We start from the raw sequence: 26176 nt of genomic DNA on the forward strand, positions 1-26176 counted from the left end.
TAGAGAGGAAAGGCTTGTAGTCTGCTTCCTTTGTCTGTGCAAATACATAGCAATAATAGTCTTTCACAACCCACACTCTGCAAAATTAACCCAATCCTTTTAATAATCAGTGTGAGAATATTGGTTGCTATGGCAACACATTCTGTGGTACTACTTGAGTGTCAAAATAACCTAATGAAATATCATGCTAAGAATGTTTCAAAATTGACTTTTAAAATAAAAAGTAAATAAAGCCACCTAACTGTAGAAGATACGGCTAGATTAATGAAATCTGCAACAAGGGAACAACCATTTTCTAACCAAGGGGAATCAGAGTAGTGGAGATGGATATATTGTGTTTCTCATCTTTGGTGAGCAAGCTGAAATAGAATTTAGAACTATTTTCCATGATTCAGTTAATGGTATACCAACCACACCTGTGTTAAGAAGTTACAGCAAGAGTCAAAAGTTAAATGATCCTCAGATGTCACACATTTAAGTCAGTGCCTGTCTGTGTGGTGCTTTGCTTCTGTTACAGTTTCCATCAGCTTGTGTTCATCTTGAGAACTGCTGCTGTTTCTGTACTTCTTTCCCCTCTACTTTTCTTTCACTTCTCCATTCCCTTCCTGGCAGCAGACTCCATGCATTTATTTATTCTGTTGGCTAAAATAATCCACACTTATGTGTTGGGGTTTTGAAAATTATTTTTATATGGGGCTCATAGCGGTGTTTTAGAGTTGAGGTTAATAGTTGTGGTCAGCCATTGGCTCAAACAGCGTTATTTTGGTCGAACAAAAATCCAGCCACTTCTGAAAGAAGCATTCCTAAAGACAGCATTTAGTATCTGAACATCAGGTAGGCTTCTCGAGCAGCTGTCAAGCAGGCTAGAACAGCTATTGCCTATTCCAATTTAAGTATGGGCAAAGAATTAAGATGTAAAATTTACTTTTTTTTAACTTGTAATAATTTTCTTTGACATGAGATTTTAAAAATCATTTATTGCTGGGTTAACTTTCCTCCTTCTCCTGAAATGAATAAAAGTTGCTCCTGTAATTCAGTTGGGGTGGACTATCCTGTGTAGCAAAATAACATAAATATATGGAAACTGTTATATCTTTCTACTTCTCTGTCTTAGAAAATTAGGGTACTGGTTTGAGCAAAAATCAGGATTTTCCCCCTTATCACTGAGGCCAATATGTAAGTCACAATGTTCACATCTGAATGACTTTTCGTGATACCTTTCATTCCTTTCAGACAATGAAGCAAAGTAAGACATTTTTAAATACATTTTTTGCCTACAAAATAAGCTAACACATTTATTATTGATAAATACAAAATAAAAATCAAAACCTCGTATTTTGATTGATTTAGTCCTTTTTTTTTTTCTGCAAAAACCTTGGACTCATACAGGCAAGTGTAGTACAGCTGTACTTTTCTGAACACAGTAAAAGTGCTGAAATAAGATCCTCTCATATTTTCTTTCTTGGGGATTGTATTTTATTTTTTTAAATGTTAGTTTTTGTTCACTGTGGAATATCCTAAACTTAATGGTATTACAGCAAATTTTAAACTAAAATGAAATAAAAATTGCCAATTTCTTGATAATAAAGACAATAAATACATACTTTTACTGTGTATTATGTTCACTCATCTTTAAAGTATAATTGCAGATAGCTCAATGTGCACCTTCCTTAGGAAGTGTGATTTTCATACAGCATTTTAACAGTTGAGTAGGAACCTTGTATTAAAATAGCAGTTTATCTTTTGGAATTTATAAATGGAACATTCTTAAGTTCTTTTCATTAAGTAAAAGGTTTCTTTACAACATATGAGTATATTTAATTTTAAAGTATTGTTTTTTAATGCACAGAGACCTTCTTCAATGCGTTTATCACCAAGGGAGGAAGATGATGATGATGCAGGTGAAAATACATGTGGTCCTTCAGGTTTATGGGAGGCACTGACACCGTGTAATGGATGCAGGAACCTCGGATTTCCCATGCTTACACAGGTATATATTTACCTTCTCATCAGAAAACTTTATAACTATGAAAGAGCTGCTTAATCTTTGCCTTAACTCTTACAGTCATGTCTAGTCTTGCCTCATTCCCTTCAAAATTTTTACCTTCAGTCTTCATTTTAATGTCAAAATCTGGTTCTAAAATTAAATGTTGAGATTTGGTCATCCTAATGTAATACTTATCCAGATGAGTTTAATATTGAGACTGCTGTTTGTTTCCCCTATTTTAGATATCTAATTGCTGTGTTGGATAGCCTTCTTTTCCATCTGAAAAGAAATTTGAAGTCATACAGTTTCCTTTTGGATAAGTGCTCAGCTTCTAATTGATATAATGACATCTGAGCTACTTTCTTTATAGAATTGGGGACTTCGTGCTTAACTCAGCTGATGTAAGAATATAGCCTAAGACTTCTCTTTGAAGATTATATAAATTAAAAAAGAAGTCCCCAAACATTTTCAAATGCTCATGATAATACAGAAGAGAATAAATAAAAGTAGGTAATATACTTGGGTCTCAGTTGTAGCAATTCTCAGAGCAGACCAGCCTGCAGTGTCCACTGAAGCCTTCCAGCAGCTGTGTCCTGAACAAGTGATACTGTATCGCTACAGAACAGGATGATGCTTATTGCTGCTTCTAGGGTCTCCCTTGTTCTCTCCCTCCACTATAATTTACTACTCTCCTTTCTGTAGCATTTTTCCTCCGCTTTTTTTGTAGTATTGAATGAAGACCTGCCAAATTTCGGCTTAGCAGTCTGGTTTTTTTCAGTTGCATCCTTACTTGGCACTGCATTTAAATAGCTTTGTCAGATTCTTGTGTACCAGATTGGAATTACATATCCTGTCTCACCACACTTTATACACTGTTGCTTTCATATCGTGACTGTACCTTTTATTCCCTTTAAGTCTTATGGGACTTGCACCTGTTTGAAGTCAATGCTAAAGCTTTCCCTGCAGTCAATGGAAACAGGATATGGCAGCTAATGTGCTTGAATAACAATGAGCACTGCCCTGTCTTTTTATAAGGAGCTTTTATATTCCTTTCCCCTTTCAGTAGCTGTTTTCTACTTCATACTATCCATCATTTTAGACATTTGGCAAAGTGCAGAGCTGTCGGAATTATCCTGATTTACAATAGGAGTGTTATAGTTAGTAATTTCTCATTTTTAAGCATTTGTTTCAAAACATATTTCCTAAATGGAACTTTTCTTCTTTAAATATGTATCCCCTATGGTTTAATTATTGCTAAATTTTCTTATGATGAAAATGCATTTTCATGTGATTTCCTAATTTTAAAAAATGTTTTTGTTTTCCTTGTTTGTTTTTAATGTAAGATATATGTAAAGGGTGTTATAAAACTGAGAAATGCCCTTGAAAAATAGAATCAAGCTAGCTTGATTGGTTGGTTTCTTTTTCCTATATATAAAGCGAGATTAATTTCAAGAACAATGTAATTTGTAAGGTTGTGATTCCTGAATTAGTCTTATTCATTGTACTTAAATTTTAAAGTCAACCTGATGATATCTCATCTTCCTTGCTTTCAGAACTAATTAGATTTTTAGTTATAGGTACAAAAAAGATTTTTTTAAAGATATTTATTATGTGTTCATTCATGATATGGCAGATTGCCTTTCTAGATTGTTTCTATCCATAAAAATTGAAGACAGAGATAGTTTGGTCTTTTGTTGATTTTATTTCTAAGAGAGAAAGGAAAGAAATTAGGTAGTGAAAAATCTCCAAATTAAAACCCAGTGAATTTAGTTTAGAAAGCGTTGCCATCACTGTATGCAGTCTTTCAAGCTGTTAGCTAATCTGTTGGATCTTTCACATTTACTTCAGAATGCAGCAGAGAACATCTTGTTCTAAGGGGTTGAGAACACAAAGTATATACTTCAATTTTTGGATTAAGAACAGTATGTTGAATTGGTCTAAGAAATTATGAGATACGATGTGCAACAGCATGTTTTAGGTAAAAGTACAAAAATGTGTTTCTGATACTCATGCCAGTGCTCTAACATATCAGAAAGTGCAGACTTCATCATGAAGAAGCAATGAGATAAGGGTACTTGACATTATGCCTTAAAATCCATACTCTCCTTAAGATCCAAGAATAGGGAAGAATGTCTGTCCATTACTCTTGAACACAAATGACAAGTTTTACACTTTTCCTTTATTTAAAAATAGATTTTACTGTTATATAAATGTATTGTGTTTGCACATCAAAGGTGAGCAAACGTAAAAATTGAATCTTGCTTTGTATACACAGAGGCACAATGATAAAATGAAAGTGAGTTTTAGGTGAGATTATGAAAATGTCCATCTGGGACATAGTGAGCTAACAGTTTTCAATATGACAAAGAAACAGGGCAGTTACCTCCTTGACAAACTTGGTTTCTTTATTGCAGTCATGGAAAAAAGCTTGTCTGGAGGTACTTCTGGCATACAGCATGTCATTGCTGTCTCTACTGTGCTGGGAAGTGTCATTTTAGCAAGGGCTGTTATAGAAAATTCTATGTAAGTTATTTTGCAGATATCATTTCTAACCTGACATAGCAGTTATACAGGTATTCTCAGAACAAGCTACTCTCTTCTACAGTCTCACAATTGGTGAAGTCCTGAAAGAGCTTGATGGAAAATCTTTGTGTCTTTTCAAAATGTCAGAGTTTTATAAAGTGCCCAATTCTATGTCAAAATGGACTGAACAACTAGTTTCATGCACCCCCCAAAAGAAAAAAAAGTAGAAGAAAAAATCCAGAGAGCAAGGATACGCAGCTGGATTTTTGGAGACTGAAGTTTAAATATATCTTCTTATTTTAGCAGAGGGTTGAATTCCATTTGTAGTTTATGATTTAAGGTTAATATGGAGGCTGTTGCTTTTTTCTGGAGTTAATCTTTGGTTCTGGGCAGAAATTCCATCCTTGCTAAAACTGATGCACGTTTTTGTGAAAAATTTTGTCTTCCAGAGATGAATATTTTACATCTGAAAAATAACCTTTCTCAGGAAATTCCAGATTATATGTTTTCTGGCTCTCAGTCAGTACAAAAGAAAAACTATTTTATCACCTGCATAACTGAATAATTATCTTCTACACATTCCAGAATTTCCAGTAGTCTTAACTCTCAGCACAGTAAAAACAGTTTTAAAAACTTTCCAAGATGTAAAACCTCAAAAGTGCTTCTAAAGAACTTTCAAATTCTAATATTGCAGGCTCTCTTGGAAATAGTTTGCTCTGAAATGACATGTCTGTTAAACTGAGAGAAATCTTTTATAGTGGTATGATAGTACTAGAGCCTCTTCCATGGATCTCTAGTTCATGTAAAATCTTCCTACAGTAACTAACAAGAGTTTTAATGCTTCAGTGGTTGCATTTCTGCCAGTCATAAATACTGTTGAATATCCTTTCTGTCCAAGAGCTAGAATAAAAGAATATATTTCATATATCATTTTTCTTCAGAGTAGTCACAAAAATAAGACTTATGTGGCAAAGTATATTTAGCTGGAGAGATTTCACTATGCTGTAGGTAAGTATGGGAAAGAAAACGGGGATATGATCCTTAAAAAAACTTCTTCTGCAATGGCTACTAATGATAAAAAAAAAACCTGGAAGCATTACAGTGTCATCACTATTGACCATGTTCAAATGAGGACAGTTTAGTCAAGAAACTGATAATTCAATGAAATATAGAATAGGAAAGTTTAGAGGTAGAAATAGAATAATCAGCTTAATATGTGCATGCGTATATAGTTATTGGGATGTCCAAAGAAACACAGACTGCTGTAACAGAGTTTTGCAGATAATTGGGTTGATACAGTAGCTTTGGTTAGTCAGTCAATGGAGTTAAGTTTCTGTCCTTACAGTGGCGAGAAGAGCAAATTTAGGTTGAATAAGGACAAGATAGAATGAAAACTTCAGAGTTTCACATTTGCTGCTTTATTCAAAGGAAAAAAGGTTTAGTAAGTGGATGTTGTCAGGGCTGGCAACGCCCTGGGAGTGATGGTGTCAGGACCCACAGGGGCTGCCTGGGGTGGCAACACAGTTCCTCACCATCCGGAGGATCCCTCACTTCTCCTGTGAGGGAGCAGGGCAGGCTTGTGGGGGGAGCAGCTTGGGGCCACCCTGAGTGCAGTACATCAGGCAAGTTTGTGATGCTCAGGCAGTTCCCATGTCAAGCCAGAAAGTCAGTCCATATACTGGGGTTGGGATCAGGACTGGTAAGGTTAATCAGGAACCGGGAGTAGATCACCAGGATGTCTATGGTGATGAGGTAGGCTGGGAAGCCAGTCAGCAAGTCAGGGTCCAGATCACTGGGGTCCCTGGATCAACACAGGCAGAGTTAGAGATGAGCTCTCATACACCTTGTTCAGCCAGGAACTGAGGGGCCGAGGCTGAGGTAAAATGAGACTGCTTGGGCCCATGTGCACAGTGTGGGTAAGGGCACCACGTGAGGTTATTCAGGGACAGTAAGAATTATTGCTGCACTCAGCACTGTGACAGATACTGATAAAAGCAAGAAAATACGTAAACTGGAAGCTGAGTTGAAATATGGTTCTTACTTGACCTGTTATTGCAGCAAAAAAGAGTAGGACCAAGAAGGAACACTTACTGATGTACTAGATTGCTTTGTATGCGCTTCATATACAGATTCTCCATATATGTGTGAACGTATTTCATCTGCATTTAGCTGTGTATCTTGGCTGACATTTGTATAGACAGAGTATTCCAACACAGAAATATTCCCAATGGAGCATAATACAAGAGCAGACAGGTTTGGGGGAAAAAAAAAGGTTTACATGTCTTGTGATGGTCTAGCTATGCATTACCAAACTACAGGAGCAATTCTGGTAACAGTAGGGCATGTGTGGTAGTTTGGTCGAGGCCTTCCTTGGTGACCAGTTTGTAACCAAGGAAGGGCCCATATTTACCCAGTATTCCCTACGATTTTTACGTAAACCGGGCTATAAGAAGAAAGGAGGAGAGGCCTTCGGTCTCTTTCCTTCCGGCGGCTTGGAGGTGCAGGTTCCCTGCTGTTGAGTCTGCCGTGTTGGGGAGTGAGGTCTGGTAAGGCCTTGTCGACCTTGGGAGACGGAGGTTGCCGGCGATCGTTCCAGAGCGACTCTCCGTTGTCCCAAGGAGAGTAGTAAGATAGTCTTTTGCTAATTCTTTAAGTTGCTAGATCTCGGGCTACTGATCGGGATATATATATATATATATTTTTTTTTTATTTTGGTTTTGTTCCTTTTTTCCCCTTCCCCCTTCCCTTTCCCTTTTCCTTGTGAAATTGTATATATATTTCAATTGTATATAACTGTAACATAAGGGTAAATATATTTATATATATTGCTTTAGCTGTCTCTCTCTCATTTCGGTTTTCTTGGTTGTTTTTTCCCTCTTCTCCCTGAGGTTTAGGGGGGGAGGGGGATGGAGACTTCTTGTGGTAAGGTTTGGAGACTTGGCAGGGAGCCAGCTTCAAACCATATCAGCATGAATGATGGAGAGTGCTGTGCATGTCAGTCTGCTTCTGTTTCTCACTCCTTCCTTATGGGGAAGACAGAAATGTAACTTATTATATTTAAATGTGAAATAGCATTAAGCAGCTCCGGCCTGGAGGTGAAGGGACTAAAGTACTTCAACCGTTTCTCTCATAAAGTCTCCTTATGGCAGAAACATAGAAGATTGGACAAGGGATGGGTCCTTTCTCTCCTACTTTGCCTGAACATAGGTTTTGGTAAAGTAGTGGGAAGCAATTTGAATAAACATCAGTTTGGTTGAGGGCATTTGTTTGCTTTATCAATTGGTTAAGGAGGGCAAGGTTAGGAAAGTGTAAGGAATGTGGTAAATAAGTGTAGAACACTCTTGTTTGCCAGTAATAAAATAATTTCTTGTTCTTAATAATCTATTCTGCAGTGCAGGTTTATTTACTATTCGACTCCTAGTATATTTATTTTATGAAGTGTATCAGTACCCACATACAACTTTAGAATAAATCATTATACTCCAAATATACGAAACTGTAGTTTTCATTACATTTTCTTTTTCATGAATAGTGTGCTTTAAATATTTCTCTGCTAACAGGCAAACAGGGCCTGATGTACAGGGACAAATACAGGGCTGTCTGCAGCGTCAGAGAGATGAGTGCTGCAGTCCTGTATGATCTCTGCAGTATTATCAGTTTAAAGCAACCAGTTAACACATCTTAATCTTGACAGCCATGCCAACTTGTTTTTCTAATTGTGATATAAAGTAGTTGTGAGATAAGGCAGGTTTAGCTCTGTCCCATTTAGGAAGCTTATGGATCAGCTCAACTACGCTGTGTCTTGAATTGTGTTGTATGTATAACTTAAAAATCCTAACAGTTATTCCCAGTGTTTGACATGATGACAACTAGGAACACCTCATTTGTCTAACTATTACAAAATAAAAATAATGTCTGTAAAGAGACCAATGCAGTTACTATGGAAAAATTGAATTTTGATTTAAAAGCCATAAGTATAAATTATCGTGTTGCCAGTGGCCAGGAAGCATGGCTCTTTACAAAACTATAGCCAGATATGGAATATTTACTTAAATATTTAAAGAAATGGTACATTTCTAGCTTAATGTCAGATTTTCATCTTTTTAGAAGGAAGACCTTCACATTTTGCTTCTAAGACTGGTCTACATTCTGCTTATGTAACTCTAGGATTCCCAGTGGTAGGAACTCTAGCAACTTTGTCACATGTTCTCCTGTGGAAGAGAGATTTCCTACCAAATTGCCTCTTATTTAGAGGGAGGGAAGAGAAAGTGGACTCCTAACTACATTTTTAGGAGATGAACTGTATATAATACTGTTTCTTTATCAGTATAGGCAGTGATAGGAATATTTAGAGCTTGGAGTCTGATGCATCAGTTAATGGGGTTATGTATTTCATGTCTGCCTTCCAGAAGATCACCTTGTCTGTCTGCACTTCTTTTTATGTAATTTTAAAAAGTAATTTTTAATGGGAAGAAATTTTGTTTACAGTTTGTATTGTAGGAGCTGTTAGGGTTGTTCTATAGAAAGCCTGACATTGAAAATAATTATGTTGCAGTTATGTTTACATTTTCAAAGACAGTTCTGGATACATGAGAGATGAATGAGGTAAATAAATAAGGAGCTAACTCAATTTTCACATAGAGATCAAGTCTATTCCTGAAAAAACCTCTGTACTGACACTCTATGGAGAGATGCAGCATGACTATATCTTGTCTTTTTCTGGAGAACTTTAATACTGGGAATTTTTTTTTTTACATTATTTGTTTTCGTTTTAGTGTATTCTTTCAGTTTGAACCGGTTCTATTCTCAGTTACATCTAAAAATTGTCTTAGATTTTAAACTCTGTAAATGTTACAGTAATTTTTTGAACTGCTAAGGTGCAGGAGAGGTAGTATAGAAGAGGAAATATTTCTTCTTTGTTCTTTAATAAAAATGGAGAGAAGCAAAGTGTGTTTTTTTAACTAAACACTAATAGCTAAAGTGTTTCATCTTGGGCCCAAGAAATGGCATCATCCTTCAATTCACTAATAAATTTGCCTTTCAATGTATTCAGTGGAAGCACATTGCAAACTAGACTAGTAAAGAAACACACTTAGCTGACCTTACTTGGTGTTAAAGTTCTCCAAAATTAGAAACAGAAAGTCTTGTGGCATTACCTAACTTATATGTTACACAGGAGGAAACATGCTATCTTTTTTAGTGATGTACTAATTTGATAGGTGATGGTATAGACATAGTAAAGAAAACTTTGACATACAGTATACCTGAGCATGAATAACCACAGTAAGATTGTTATATTATCTATAATATTTTTCTATAGTTTCTAACCTTCAGTGAAAAATATTTTTTTCTCTTCCTAATTTAGGGGTTAAATGATGAGTTCACTTAAATAGGATTGACATGGAGAACTATATTGCCCATAAAAAAATATTTCTGTTAAACTCTTGATTTTCAGTGTTGTCTCTTCTGCAGTAAGCATAAGTTTTATTAGTAATTTCAGGAACATGCCACCCACACACTGAAGCAGCTACTGAAAACTGCAGTATGCGTTCTACCTAGAAAGAATCAGCAGGTGATGATTATACGCTGCTGAACAGTGATGGGAAATAAGTATATTGAAAAAGATTGTAGCTTATTTTAATGCTATGCTACATTTTCTGATGGTCTTTTAAGGAATGAAGCTGTGTGTTTTGTTCCTGTATGTAGTGTAAATTTCCAGTTGCCCATGGACTGTAGATGTCTTATAGCAAATGCATTTTTACTGCAGTAGTTGTATAATCTGGACACTACTATACAGGTATGTAAGGTAACTAGAGAAGTTGTAATCTTGTTTATGCTTGGGCGTTTTCAGAATTGACTGGTCAAGGTCCAGGGAAGCCTAATGGTTAAGATAGCTCTGCTTTGACTGAAAATTTGGACGAGATGATTTCCAGAGCTCTCTTTCATATCATTGTTAGCATCTACATTTTATAATTCTCTCTAAAATTCTAGCTATGTGACCTCAGATGAGCTAATTTCTTTCAAAATTTAGGATTAGCTTTGCACTTTGTAAATGACTGTGAAAATATGGCTATGCCTGTCCAGCACTGTGTACATTTAGGCACTGCTGGGATGAGTTGTCTCTTGCTGTGGTCACAAAACAGCACAATTAAATGGGATGAGAGTGAAAGGAGAGAGGTGTCAAAAAATATGGGAATTGTTGATATATGTCTGAAATAATCTGAAATATTGATGTCTGTAATGTTTTACAAGATACAATTTAATTCTGATTAAAGACATTCAAATTAATGTAGAAATTAATGTTGAATTGAACACTGTCACATTCCTAACTGAAACGTCACAGTGATTGTCCGGGAAGATCTCAAATAGTACCTATGTCACATTTTGTTGTTTTGTGCTTTGAAGCTTAGTGGTAACCAGAAGACACACTTCCAGGGAATGTTTTTACTTTCAGTACCACCTGACAAATTATAAGAAAACAACAACAACAAAAAAAATCAATTTGAATTGCACAGCAAATGGATAGCAATAATGCATAGCAATTAGTTTTGTATATGAACGAAGTTCAACTTTGTGTTAAAAACGTCACGTTTGAGCTTCAGCTACTTCATAACAGAAATATTAAAGCAGTATATTGAAACTTGAAAATTTATGTAGGAGTTCCTCGTCAATCTGACCAAATTGGGTTACTGTTCGGTATTACATTTTGTGGGGAAAAAAGCCATCCTTGGTATGTTGTATTTGTTGTTCCTCTGATAGCAACAGAAGCAAAGGAGTTTCTGGGCAAAAAAGCTGGTAACCAAAAAAGCTGATAATCAAAGAAGCTGGTAACAAAGGAGTTGTGGTGCTATCTGAGCACGGTTATTACTACATGGATTTACTATATCGATTAGCCATTAAGTCAGGCTTTGTCTAAGGTTGTATTTCTGTGAAGGACTGTTTAAAGGCACTTGATATTTTGGGACTTTTTTTGAGCCTAACAACTTATTTTCTATTTTGGCTTGTTTATTTTTTTTTATATTCAGTGGTGGTACAAATATATTTGGGAACTAAGCTAATACTGGAAACTGCGAGGGATGGTTTTACTACTTCAGTTTTTAGTAGTAGGGAAATTCATGGCTTCATAGAGTAAGTCCCTGGAGAAGTCTGTAAAATGTATAGAACTTGATTTCGTTCTGAAGAAAAGACCTGACTGACAACTGGGCTTTTAAAAGAACAATTCTGTAGTCTGTAACAGTGAATCCTCTCTTGCTGTGCAAAAGAAATTGCATGCCTTGGGTTTAAAGTCATGTCTGGCTGCTGTATTTCACTAAAAACTTTTAGTATTTGTATCCCTTATACTGATTCTGAAAATGAGATAGATCCTGAAACAACAAGTTACTTAAGCATAAGCATTAATGTGCTTAATCCCTCTTGGGTTTCCATACAAACATAACTTTATCAAGAGATACTTATATTTTTACCAAAATTCAAAACTAAGGCTAAGAGTTTCTTAAAATCTCCAAATGATTTTATGACTTTTTTGCTAGATGATGAACTCATGAATTAGATGTAAAATAAAATGAAACTGAGGTTAAGGAGAGTCCATATTTTAGATATCAAAGGGAAATATCATAGAATCAGCTGGGTTCGAAGGGACCTCTGAGATCATCAAGTCCAACCCTTGGACCCTTGATATGTAAGACTACATCATCTCATGTTTTCATGATAAGGTATTTTGGATTTCTTTATTAAAGTCTTTAGACTTTAAGGTCTCTCAGAATGGCAATTCAGCTAGGAAATGAGGAAATGAAGAATCTCATGTTCTGTGTTCTATGTTCTTCTATCTAGAATGGCGTTAATAATATATATTGCTGTAATTCTTGTCAAATAGACACATGATTCTGTAATAGTTGTTCCAGAACTGGAATCTTGCAGTGAACCTATAGAAAGTTTTTTAAGTTCAAATTTCATTTAAGAGGTGATTTTGGTTCCCTTATAATCCTTATTCATTCCATTTTATATAATCTTCACATTCTGTTTTCATTTTACAATAGCTAAGGCTGAGTATTTGCAATGAATAAGTAGATTATCACACCACAGAAATTATTATAGTAACAAAGCAGTAGAGCTCTGATGTTAAAACAGTGGAATGTCTTGTTTAAAGAGCCATAAGGAAGTAACATGTTTCTTAGCAAAATGTTTTTCCTTCAGTGATGAGTAGTGAATTATGTAATTATGCTCATTGGGAAGTCTTAGCTACTGGAGTTCAACACGACCACGTCAGTCCTCATAAATTTGCCAAGCATATAGGCAGTATGATGAGATGGAACTTACTGTATCCATAAGGCTAAATACCCATGATATCAATGTTAGTGGGCTTTGGCACATTTTTGCCCAGGAAACAGCAGAGTTCATAGGGTCCCATTCAGAACTATGGTTTGAAATAGAAAATTACTGGGTTCTTTAAGAATATATAAGGATATATGGACAATATTCTGTTAACTTTTGTCTACTGCTATGATGCTTATTTCTCCTGTTGTCATGGAATAATTTGTTTTATGGGTTTTATGCACCAGTTCTAACTTAAAGTGTGAGTTTACTTTCCCTCTGATTGTCTCTTACTGTCAGACTCAGTTCTCAACACTGCTGAAATACCATACATACTGCAGACAACGTTTGGTTCTATTTAATTACAAAGTAGTAACTTTTACAAACTTTGCGTGCATCCTGGGATATTTAAAGAACAATTTAAAATTCTTTTGCTATTGATTTTTTATCTCATTTTTCTCTTCAGTTATGTGACAGATAAAAGTATGATTCACAACAAAGTTTTTAGTTTGTGATAAAATGACTCTCAATAACTTCAATATTTTGAAAAAAGTTTTTTTTGTTCTTTCAGTTTTATTGTGGGAGCATGCAAAGGAGAGATATCTTCTTGGCTTATGCTATTGCAATAATAACTTTCATACCAAACATAATTAAATTTTTATTTCTTCAGTACCAAAAACTTTTAAACACAGGAGATTCCCTTTCCTGAAATAGCAGATTTTTATTTGTGACTTCTATCAAATCCATTGTGTGTGATATCAATTATTTGGTTTCTGTTGTGCAGATATGACTTCAGAACAAGATGCATGGGCAGATATAGAATATTTTCTAAAAATGCATAGATTATTCATAATAGATAGTGAATTAACACACTGATGTTAAAGCTTTCTTTTCAAGGAAAGTGTCTTTCATAATGTCTCATTGTAGTGATGCTGTCTGTCCTCCGATCAAGTCAGTTTACAGTTCTAGGGTTACTGTTCACACAGATGTGTTTTGTGTCAAGATCTACTTAGGTGTATTCAATTCCTCTCTCCCCTCCACAGCAAGCCATACATTTTTCATTTACTGGCACAGTAATTGATAGAAATTAAGCTATAAAATATGAGAAAGTTTTGGCCAGTCTGCTTAACATAGAGTAGTGCATGAATGTTTTCTGCATTTGCTGTCTAGTAAATATTGACTCCACTTTAAAGTTTCTCAATATCTAACATTTTCCATGGTTTGGGCCCTTATAATGTGAGGAAATATTCCTACTTCATGTTTGCTGTTTCCATTAGAACTGTGTGTGTGTGTTTAAAACCTAGTCACTAGAGCATAAACAACTTGCAGAGAAATATTGTTTCCATGGAGCTTAGGTTTCAGTTCATTTTGTCTTTTTTAGTATAATAACCTTTATTTTAAATAGGCATTTTCCTATAACTTGATATTCAAACAAGACGTGATTTTTTTTGTTTAACGTTTTTCATGAAAACACAATGGGATAAAAAGGGAGAATATTTAACCTGGAAATTACTTTCTAGTTTGTAATTGTATTTTGTTCGGCTAAACTAAGAATCATTTATTAAACTAGTTATTGTACTATACTGCATTGCCACACACACCCACTAGCATTTGCATAAACCAGATTATGTACACTTTTAGTATATTCTTTGTCACAGTGAGTTATTTATTAGAGGAAGCATCTGCTTTTTTTCATGGCCTGACCATTGTGTGCATGGGAAAGCGTGTAACATGACTAAAACAATCTAACTTCATTTTAAATGTTGAATATCTGCCAGTTAGAATTTTGAAAACTCTACCTAAAATATAGCCATATGTTTCTGCTGCAGAGGTTAACAGTACTGGCCATCACTCACTATTATTAAAAATTTAGCAAAAATGTAGACTACCTCCTGATCTCACTTACAGGGAGTTTCTCCAGTAGAAATTATAAAGGCAGATATATTCTCTCTACTGGGTATGGATGTGGAATTAACTCCAGTAAAAAAAAAGTTAACATTTATTCTGTAATGTAGCTCAGACTTCATTCAATATTTTTCCTAAATAAAGTATATGACATCATTCATTATGCTCACAATTTACCTGTATTTTCAGACATTTATAGTTTAGGCCATATTAGTGAGTTTTATGTTGTAAGGCTTTGTAGGAACCCTTAGCTTCCAGGAATAGATGTCTGTAGAGTTTTCATATGAAATTTTGGATTCTAAACAGGATATGTGAAAATATGCATTTGAAAAGGAGAAGATAAACCTACTACATTTGCAGTGCTACGTAAATAATGCTTTTTTTTTTTCCAAAAAAAAGTTTGAAAAAGCAAATCTAAATTTTGAATGGTTTCTGAAAAATTACACATCATATTTACATTTCTAACTATATACACAGGACAACAAATCTAGCATGATTTTTAGAATTAATGTTTTTCTCAACTCTGTGGAAGGCTTACTGAAACTTACTCACAAAGGCTGTTTCAGGTGCTAAAGGGTAACTGAATATATATTATCCTACAACAGCAAACACATCATTTCAGATGTTTGGTGAGAGGGTAAAAGAGAATACTGTCTTAAAATCTGTACTCTAAATACTTTGTGAAGACCAGAGTAGATCCTCTAGTGTCATTACCCTTAAATGAGATTATTGGTGTTTTTCCAGATTCTGTAATATATCATGAGCCCTATTATCTGTTCTATGACAAATCACACATTCAAGTGTTTCTAGCTGTCATAACAATGAACATTTATCGTAGTTTGACTCATGAAAAAATTATTCTAATTACATGACACTGTGAAACCTTCTTTGGTTAATTTATTAGTAATAGATAAATGTGTTTTTATTAGCCATAAATTATAGTAATATTTCTGATATCTTTCACTGGGAAGGTAGTCAAAATAAGTATTTCACCATCTATTTGTAGGTTTGGGTTATTGTGACATAGGAAATACTTTCAGTTGGTTTTGCTTAGTGCAGTATTGTGGGAAACTTGCACAGCACCCTTCAGGTTCAGTTCCCCCACGACTTGCTGCATGTCAAAAAACTGTCCTAATTATCTTTGGTCACTGGTCAGAACTTCTTTCTTTCTTGAATTCTTCATTCCTCTCAGCAACCTTCGATTACTTATCATTAATTTTTCAGTGTGAAATGTCCCAACTCAATAATATTATACATCAGTCTGTTTACAAATGTCAAGAAATATGTTTGATGCAAATACACTCAGACTAGATGTAAGGAAGAAATTTTTTATGATGAGCATGGTGAAACACTCTTAACAGGTTTCCCAGGGGAGGTGGTAGATGCCACATATGTGGAAACATTCAAGATCAGATTGGATTGGGCTCTGAGTAATCTGGTCTACTTGAAGACATCCTGCTCATTGCAGGGGGCTGGACTAGAGTACCTTTAAAGGTCCCTTCTAACCCAAACCATTCTATAATTCTATGATTCTATGACATAAATGGGATAAATGCAATATTCATTGCTCACTCTCATTGTAATCATCAGCTTTGGGTTGATGGAGTGTTGAGAATCAAGAATTCTCCACAGTTTTAATTAATTAAGTCTCACAGTACTCTCTTAAGAAGAACTAGGCAGAATTTATCCCACTATGGTAGAAGGAAAGTCACTTGGATTCTTCATGCTGGTCCTCTGGCATGCAGCAAGCCAGGGGAAAAGGATCTCAAGGGGTATGTCAGAGTTTAGTAGCAGTTCTTCATTGTCTACATAAATGAAAGAAAATATTTTTAAAGATGTCAGATGTATTGCATTCCTCCTTTCTACATTTATGAGTTTATTTCTCCTTTAAGAGGAAAGTCATGTCTGACTCTGGTGTGTTGTCCCGTGTTCCAGGGAAGTATTAAAGCTTCAACTGACCTGATTTCTATAGGAAAGGGGATGGAAGAATTGAAAATTTTCTGTTAAGTACAAATTCTATCTTCTTGTCAGAGTGTCTGTTCAGATTAGATGCCTGCTGAACCTCTGTCATTTTATTCATAGCTCATACAAACACAAATTTGTATATACTGCTTATATCTCAGTCCTTAAGTATACATTATTCAGTTTGATTCTTAAAAGAAATGCAATAGTATATAGAAGGCAGAAGCAAGAGTAGATAGAAATCTGGCAAAAACGTGGGAAAAAGGTCTAACTCAACATCATGTAGTTTTTGAAGATTTAGTCGTGTTATGGCATATTGTTTCACAACTGTATATAACCCTTTGCAATGGACATATAGATATTTTAGAAGCAAATTCTTTCCCACTGATAAACAATCTTTTAGTCCTGTTAAGGTTTCAGATAACATTTCATAGGTATTATACTATCAAGCATATGCTCAGAAAAAACCCGGAGGCCTGTGAATAAGGCCCACAGTGTGTCCCTGGCATGTGCTCTGCAACTTCACTGTCACATTGCTGTTTCTTTCTACAAGACAAAAATCTACTTTAGATTTTATCCGTATGGGTGACTGTTCTCTAATGCTATCCCAGTGACTCATCCACTCTCTATCTCTCTATCTTCTCTTTTTTTTATTACTTCTATTGTGTATGTATTTTTATCCTTTCCACAAAAAAGACTTATTTTAATCTGCTAGAAGCCCAGCACATTACTTTTATGAAGTTGCAATTTCAAGTAAGGACTAATTCTGACTTGATAGTGGTATTCAGTTACATGTCTCATTTTCAACATTTTGGAATAGTTGACAGAAATTTGAGATGGAATAATCTCTATTTTTAAAACAAAAATTACACAGATTATTTTGATTTCAGGACTAAAGATAATGGAAAATTATTTTTAGAAGGTTTTATTATGAAGATGATAACTTGGACATGTAGAATTACTGTAAAGTTACTGGTTATGGCACTTGGTGAGGTGAGACAATAGAACCCATATTATTGAGAAGAATGCTGAAGATATTATTAAGAATGCTTTTAATCTTAGAAAAAAACAGAATCACATTGCTTTATCCCTGATATTTGTAGACAATGTTATGTCATCTGCTAACATCTAAATTGAAATAGTTTAGATCCTAAAAATTTCTAGAAATGTTCAGGACCAGCAAAATGGAAAACACACTGCAACAATCAGAAGACTTTACAATGCTTTTCTGCAGCAAAGAGAATTTCCTACGTATGGAATTTTTAATTAAGGTTTGTTGTCTTCATGTAATCACTTGATAGAATTCTAGACTTGTTAAAGTCTTAATTCCTTTTTGACTCTTACTACTGGGCATACTATTATCATATTTGCTTTATTAGGGAGATATTTAGGAAGAATTTACTTACCTGTAATTTACATTCCAACCATTTTCTCAGTAACCCCATCATTTTTAGTTATTCTCCACTGACGTTTATATTTGTGCAGTGTTAATTACAAAATATTCAATAATGTTCAGAAAACCAAACTGAATGTTAAAAGTAATTAGGAAAGGAGTAGAGTACAAAAGAGGGAACATCATTATGACAGTATGCCTACTTGGTGAGCCCTCATCTTGAATGCCATGTGAAAATCTGATCCTTGTTACATCACTGAAGGCTGAGAGGGTGAGCAGTGACAGGGGTGGTCAAAATCCTGGAACAGCTGGGTGTGTAAGTTAGTATTTCTCAGTCCCTAAAGGAGAAGACAAGGGAAGCATAAATAGAAGATAAGTAAAGAACAACTGTTCATTGCCTTCTAAAGTGTAAGAATTAGCGAAATCAAACTTGGTGAGATAGCTGAAACCAAAATGCGGTGCCTGCAAACTGTAAAAAGGAACGTGAGCTCTGAAAGTAACTTGAGAAGGTAATTTTAGAAGCATTTTAGAAAGTTGGATTGGTAGACATGCAAAACAAAGTCAGCACCTTTTGATTATGAAATGTGAGACCTTCAAAGTGTTGCAGGATGAGAAGCATCACTCCGTGCTTGTCCTGGTCCCATGGTGGTTTCACTGTTCTCTAGGTCAGTACTGTTGGCTGCCTTTACAGACAGAATATTGGGTGACAAAGTATGATCCAATTTCTATTCTAATGTTTAGTATATAATTTTTAAAGGTTTTTTTTAATGTAGCCAAATTCAGGATCTGAGAAGAGTTTCACTTTGGTGTTTGGTGACAATTTTAAGACTGCAGTGTTTCTTCATGTGCTTCTCTAGGCAGATATACTATTATTAAGGTTTTGGCATTCTGACTGAAATGCAAGCTTCTAGAAGAATACAAGGATTAAATTGGGATCTGCTGTTCTGGTCATTGCTTTGGTAAATAATTTTTTGCCTCTGTTTTTTTAGAGCAGACTTAAATGGACAATGTAGGAATTCCTTTTTTTTTCAAGGTAGGAAGGACTCCTTTTGTCCTGCCATTGCACTTCAGCTGCTTTGATGCCTCTCAATAATTATCTATCAATTTAGGAATGAAATGGCTTAAGTTAAAAAAGTTATATTTGGAGCTGCAGGAAGGCCACTTACAAACTTTTATAATTCCTTGTTACGTCTTTAGAGTCTGCTAGCTAAAACTACTTACTATTAGTTTATATCTGTGGGATTACTAATGCAAAAAGCTCATACTCTGACTAGATATGAACTGGATAGAGTAAAAGAGGTAGAGACACAATCACATCCTGCTTTCAGACATGTTTTTTGAACGCCGACCAGCAATCTTGTAATCTTTTTAATTACAAATGCTTGTTAGTATCTGTTTATTTTATTTGATATGATTTTTTCCCTGTTCACTGTTTCCAGTATTCATTTTAAAGTTCTTTAGTTGTGGTGGTTTAGCTTAGAATTTAAATCTGTCTCAACTGAAGTCATCAAGTAGAATTTTGAAGTGAAGCTCCTGTTGCTGCCGTCTCAACCCTATCCTTCAAGAGGCCTTGAATTATTACCAGACTATGAATTCTCATATGAAGATCAGATGACCAAAGTGACCAGAAAAAAAATAAATACCTAAAAAAATTCAGTGATGTAATGATCTGCTAACAGTATAAATCATTTTCCTGAAAAGTCACTGTTACCTACAGCCATAGTTTACTTAGGTAACATAAGTTCTTGGTGAGGAAATTGTTCTTCCACATTTTGTTCTAGTCATCACATTCTTTCATCATTTTCTGAGTAGGGCTATGATAGTATATAACTGTCAGGGTGCTTTCTTGCCTTTTGCTTTTTATTATATCATATTTGATTTATGTCTGATGCTTGACTTTCCAAGACATCCACATGTCCAGTGTAAGAAAGAAATGAAAGCGTGTCTTTGCCCGAGCAATTGCTTTCTACTGGGATTAAAAAGAAAAAAATCACAAATCAAGAAACTTTGGTGAAGCTGTATATTGTCTTCTTATTCACATTCTAAGGCAGAGACAGTCTGCTGGATTGGACTGTTTACTGTACCAGCAAAACATCGAATTCCTTTTTTCCCTCCCTCAACATTTGCTAATGAGTAGAATTTTATATATATATATCACTGTTAAGGGACCTTTCATCATTATTTTGCTCAAATGTAGAGCAGTATTTCATCTTCATTCACAAACTGGGATTCTGCCATCCTAATGTAGAAGGCATATTTTTAGTTTTCTTATATATAATATAAACATACTGCAAACCCATCCCTGAAGAGAAAGTAATTGCAGTCGTTAATGTAATTTTCACTCTCATGAGATATAATTAAAAAAAAAAAAAGACATCTCCTGAATTAGAACCTAGCAAAGCAGATATGGTAAGACCAGTTATACAGCTTTCACTAAATACCAAGACCAGTTATATATTTCACTAAATACCAAGTTTGATGAATAAAGTTTTTCTGTAAATTAAACAAGCATTATATTACACAAAAATTTAAAGAAACAGAAATGTTGTCTTCTAGAATCCAAGTAGTTCTTCCAGTCTGTTACAATTTGGATTTCAACAGAATGTGGTATTTAATTTGTTGAATTTTAAACCCGACTAGCTAGAGTTATTGACCCTGGTTCTTTTCCTGTGTCATCTGAGAAATATCTCTCTTACCTGCTTGAATTTTTGCATTTCAGGAATCTTATTCAAAGAAGAGAGGTTATGCATTGGAAGCAATATCCTCTGTACCTCTGGATGCAGTTCCTTCAGAAAATGACAGCAGTCATTGTGATTCGATAGACGTAGCAGTGACCAAAAAGCCTTGTTCCCTAGAGATAGCAAGAGTTCCTTCCTCAAGACCAGGTAAATCACCAAATAATCCTTTACATAGTCATTGGTGTAAGTGTAATGTTATAGAAGGTATAGGTTTATATTTTTAAGCATACAGTACTCTGTTTACTTACCACAGCATGATTATAGTCTTCCATTAGCTACCGTGAGAGCTTAACATCAGAATAAAGATTAATAGCAAAAAGTTGTAGAAGGGAAAACAAAGCAGAGGTTTAAATACTTTCCTAGATAGGAAGGTTGCCAAAAGCCAAATTAGAAATAGAGTTTCTTTAAGCCCAGCCTTTTGTGGGAATCTATTTACCAAGCTATTGTTTTTCTTAATGAAGTGCTTAGCAACATTATAGAACTAGTTCAAAATGTAAAGTGCTTTGCGTTTTCATGTTACAGAAAGGAAGATCTGCTCCATTTTTGAAAATTAGTGGCTGAGAATTGAGAAAAATATTAAATGACATTTTGACAGACTGTTGTTTGTATTATATAAAGGTTTGAACAGCAATGAGTTAAAGCAGTTTAAAAACAATAGAATTGTGCTAAGTCAGATGCATGATATTATGTGTAAGGAGTCTGTTTATATTCGCCAAAATTATATGATCTCTTCCATCACCCTTGTTTGAACTCTTGATTAGTCACCACCTGGTACAGAAATTTCAGAATATAGTAATTTCTCTGTAAGTAATTAAACTGGGAGTCTACTTTGACAAATGACAGTTCTCAGCAGCAGAGACCTATTTGAAACAGGCAATTGACTTTTCGACCTGTGCTATCTTGATTATGAATCATGATTTGGGTAATATACAAGAGTATAGGAGAATGACAGATGCTTGTTGACTAACATCATGTCTGTGTAAGGGGAAGCACCTTCTTGATCTCACAGCTGAACTAGTATTGGAAGAGTGCCAGAGCTATATTGGGCATAATATATAAGGGCAGATATGAAGACAGAGCTTTGGTGTCTGCAGGGTAAGGTGAAGTGGATCGTAATTGCCACCTCTCCACTAAATTTGGGCTAAAAAAGACTTGAGGCAATCTACATTATAAACAGCAGTCTGAGAGGCGGCACAAAATAGGATAGGAGCTTTATAGCATATTGCACAGAATGGACCAGAATTTGACTTTGAACATCAGCATGACTACTTGTGTCACTGAAGGCTTACTTTACTGACTGTTTTGGCTCTGATAATCTAAAAAATAATCAATCTGTGCAGGACAATATCGTGGGTTGTTGTTCAGTAAAGGAAGAAAATGCCAAATTAACTTTCCCCCCCCCAAACTTCTACTTGATTAATCACAATAAACATATATATTGCACTGGAAAGACTGCCATACCCCTATCCAGTAAATTGGTAGGGAGAGAGGCTCAAGAAAAAAGTTTTCCATTGTAACTAGTATTTTAAGAAAAGATAGAGTTTTCACTAGTTAAAATACCAGGATTTGGAAGCGTGCTGTCTGCTGAACACAAGCATTTTTCTTAGACATAGTAAATCCATTAAGATCAGTCTGAAACACAGATCCTAAAAAGGACATTTTTAGGTCTTAATCTGGAAATTTGTTTTGTGTAAGGTTAAATATAGTGTGTATCAGAGGCCCAGAGTATAACCTCAGAAGCTGTAGGACAGTCATGAGGGCACCCATAATATTTATAAGAACTAACAAGATCAATGAGTTGACAATACAAATGTCCTGTAATTCCTTCTGTCTTAGTTTTCCATATACCACTGTGATATTTTCCTTGGCATTTTATTGGGAAGAACATTTGGATGTGTAGATAAGCAGATTTTAAAATGTGATTTTATTTTAAGCTATAAATGTTAAAGTTTTCTAACTGGCCTGGCTTGCAAGCCATATCTGGAATCATGTTGGCGATTATCTTGTACTGCAAATGGCCCAAATTAGTAAATCATGTCCCCCTCAGTTATAAGGTATTTAGCACTATGTGTATGTGAATGTTGCCCTGCCACTTTAGGTCATATAAATTTATTGCTTGAATAAGTTATGTATGATTATAGAGATAATTTATTTAAAAGAAATATCTGATTTGCATACTTTTATTTCCTGAATTGCCCTGTTTTTGTGTCACTGAGACATGCTGACTTTGGGAATACTGTTTCAAAGTTCTGTACTGTGTCATAATGTAGAGTTCTTTATAGAGCATGAAGTAGCACTTTGAACATAAAATTGCATCTGTCAGTCTCCTTTCCCTAGGTGGTAGGACAGTGTGATCAACTTATAACAGGTTGGGAATAGTCACCTTGCCAATCGTCATTCTCTGATCTACTGGGGAAAAAACCCAGACTGCTCTGTAGTTCTCCAAAATTTTGTTGTTGAACTGGTAGGGAATTGCAGAGGATGAGAACCCCATATACCGAGTGGTAAATATTTCTTAGATATCAGGGAGAAAAACTGAATAGAAAGCAAATAAAAGTAGTCACAAAGTTCATTACTTCTACTTCTGAAATTCTGTGTTGTGTTAGTTTTATGTCTGTTTGTAAGAAATTAGGTTTATATAGGAAGATGAACAGTTACATTATTGGTTTATGCTGGCAGTTAAAGCACTTGTTTCTAATTAGGACAAATGTAAGAGTAATAAAGACCGGAAATGTGACTGAGTTCAAGTTAAACTGTTCTTTGTTTCTGTGATAGATTGATCAGTCAAATTTGGCAAAGTGTGTTGGTATCCCTTGACATTTCTGCCTTTAAAATAATAATTAAGATGTGATAGGAAGATTCTTGAAATACTGCAGTCTTTGCAGTAATTTTTTCTGCTAAGTAAAATATAAATTTTGTAGATCAATGTCTTAAAATGAATTTTACAAAGTAATTGGTTCACAAATCAGTCTTACTGATTCTTCTGTTGGGCTGTTCAGGTCAGTATTCTTATTCCTTAAACTAGATATTTCTGCTGCTCATTTTAATTTTACACTGCCCTTCCATTTAAAAAAGAAGTCACACGATATATTTAACCTTGAAAAATAGTCATAAAATTTTATTAGTTCGTAAGGCATGCATTAGTATTGCCCTTTTGCTTTTAGGGATGTAATGAAATTTTGTGAACTACAGTAACAAATCATCTTGGAAAAGGTGTAAACTTTGAATAAATGGCTAAAGCTCAAACCTCTGGATAATTCTAATGGTAAAGTAGGCATTATTAAGTATCTTCATCAAGTTAGTGTGGTTTTGATCAGCTATCTAGAGTCCAGAATACTGGTAGCAGCAGCTTAGGTGCATCACCATGCTACCTTTGGGTCTCTACTGTTGAAGACCCTAACAGACCTAACTTGAACCTTTGGTAGCTTGGACATTCTGTACCACAGTCCATCCTTGCACCTCATAATGTCATATACTTTATTTAGGAAATGTTGAATGAAGTCTGAGCTACATTAGAGAATAAATGTTAACTTTTTTTTTCTTAATTGGAGTTAATTGCATATCCCTACCCAGTAGAGAGAATATATTTGCCTTTATAATTTGTACTGCAGAAACTCCCTATAAGTGAGGCCAGGTGGTAGTCTATATTTTTGCTAAATTTTTAATAATACTGAGTGATGACCAGTAGTAATTAAAGTATTTTTAGTCTCATTGAGTATCATTAGGAATCAGAAAGGACTTTTAAAACTCTGTTTCTCATAGATAACTTGTGGAAAAAAAAACCCACAACAACCTTCTTTGGGAAATTTTATCTGTTCATACAGATTAACAAAGGTTTTAATAAAGTATCTCAATAACAAGATGCATGAAAATCATGCTTGGATAAGAGAATCCTAGTTCAAGGACCCATTTTTTTTAGTTACGTTACTTCACTGTGGCAGCAGGTTTAGGAGACCTTAATGAGCCATCTTCAACTCTGGAAACAGCTGAGTGTAGCAATGCAGAACTCAGTGTGGGCTGCAAAATTCAGCCGAGAAGTAAGGTAAATGCTGTGGGGCTTCACTTATGCTGAGCTCTCAGCCACTGCATAGTCAGCAATTCCCAAGTCAGTGATTTTAAAGATAGCTCTCATATAATTACCCAGTTATATGTAAGATTTGGCTTCTGTCAGGGATAAAAATTGTCCTTAGGTGTGGGACGTGTTGCCACTAGCCTGTAGCAGGCAAATATGAGGCAAGAAGTTGAAATGTAAAGGAAGAGATAGTAGCTATTAGTGAGTCCTTCACCCAACTAAGTGTACTTTGGAGCAGTCTTGCTGTTGTCAATCATGATGTTTCTGTTATTTAAAAAAATCACTTGATTTGTGCTTAGATGTAGGTAACTTTTAAGGAAGATCATACAGTTAATAAATCTGTAATTAACTGTATCTTCTTCTTATAGCCTCATAATCACAGCAGGGAAATTAACAAAAAATAGTTGTCACTGAATCATTACAACATATCAAACTGTTCCCAAGTTGACCAATCTATTGCAATATTAGGGTTTTTTTTTTTACTTTCTCAGCCTAGGATCCCTCTCCTGTCACTATGGTGAAAATGAACCTGAAACTTTGTAGCCAGTATGTCAGATCACCTCTGCTTGCATTCCTGTGTCTACTTGTATAACAGTGTGTTACAAGTCTTATATATATCTAGGAGACAATTCTCGAGAAACCTGAATTGGAAAAAAGAGCCTAACTGTCATAACATTTTTATGAAAATTAAAATTAAAACATGTGTCTTTTACCTGGTTTCCAAAATCATCAAATACTTGACTTGATAAATAAACTTCGGTTTCTCAGATCATCAGTTTCTGTTTGACTTCAGTAGTCCTCAGTATTTGGACACTTCAATTCTCCAGACTGATACTAAGATTGCAAATATATATTTTCTTACTTGATGAATTTATACCTTCACTTTTGTGCAGTTATATTCTAGTTATAAGCAAAGCAGTGCAAAGTGGCCACAAAAAGGAATTGTCACACTGCTGGATATACAAAATTGCCTGGATGAATGGAATTTCAAGAGGCTAACCTTAGTTACCCATGCTTCATCACTTTGAAACTCTAATTGATCTGAAGGGTCACACACTAACCTTTCTAAAGACCACTCACAAATTGCTTCTAACAGAAGGACCAATAATAGAGCTGTATTTCATTTAAGTATGCTTTTAAAACCAGAGATAGCGGGATATAGTGCATTTAAACACATGACCCAAAGTAAAACTCCTCATGATTAAATATTTTCTGTGATCAAGAAAAATCATCTTAGTTGTGTAGAGAAGAACATATTAATGGAGGGAGTCTCTTATCAGAGTAAC

General features: G+C 35.0%; 1 protein-coding gene across 10 annotated transcripts in view; it reads left to right on the forward strand.

The window, feature by feature from the left end:
• ANKS1B (ankyrin repeat and sterile alpha motif domain containing 1B) overlaps positions 1 to 26176 on the forward strand; it is a 414231-nt gene that overhangs the window by 95648 nt on the left and 292407 nt on the right. For 8 of the 10 annotated variants that reach the window (XR_001921711.2, XR_001921712.2, XR_001921713.2 and 5 more), the window contains exons 1-2: positions 1856 to 1990; positions 20800 to 20965. Coding sequence is in view for 7 of the 10 variants with exons in the window: in XM_018080493.2 (XP_017935982.2) it covers positions 1862 to 1990; positions 20800 to 20965 (295 nt within the window). In the remaining 3 variants the exon portion in view is untranslated. Of the gene's footprint in view, positions 1 to 1829; positions 1991 to 20799; positions 20966 to 26176 lie in introns of those variants that run through there. The other 2 variants (XM_018080496.2, XM_018080497.2) reach the window with 2 other exon arrangements.

Source organism: Manacus vitellinus, unplaced genomic scaffold (genome assembly GCF_001715985.3).
Source record: "Manacus vitellinus isolate BGI_N305 unplaced genomic scaffold, ASM171598v3 scaffold_5_pilon, whole genome shotgun sequence".
Lineage (NCBI taxonomy): Eukaryota > Metazoa > Chordata > Aves > Passeriformes > Pipridae > Manacus > Manacus vitellinus.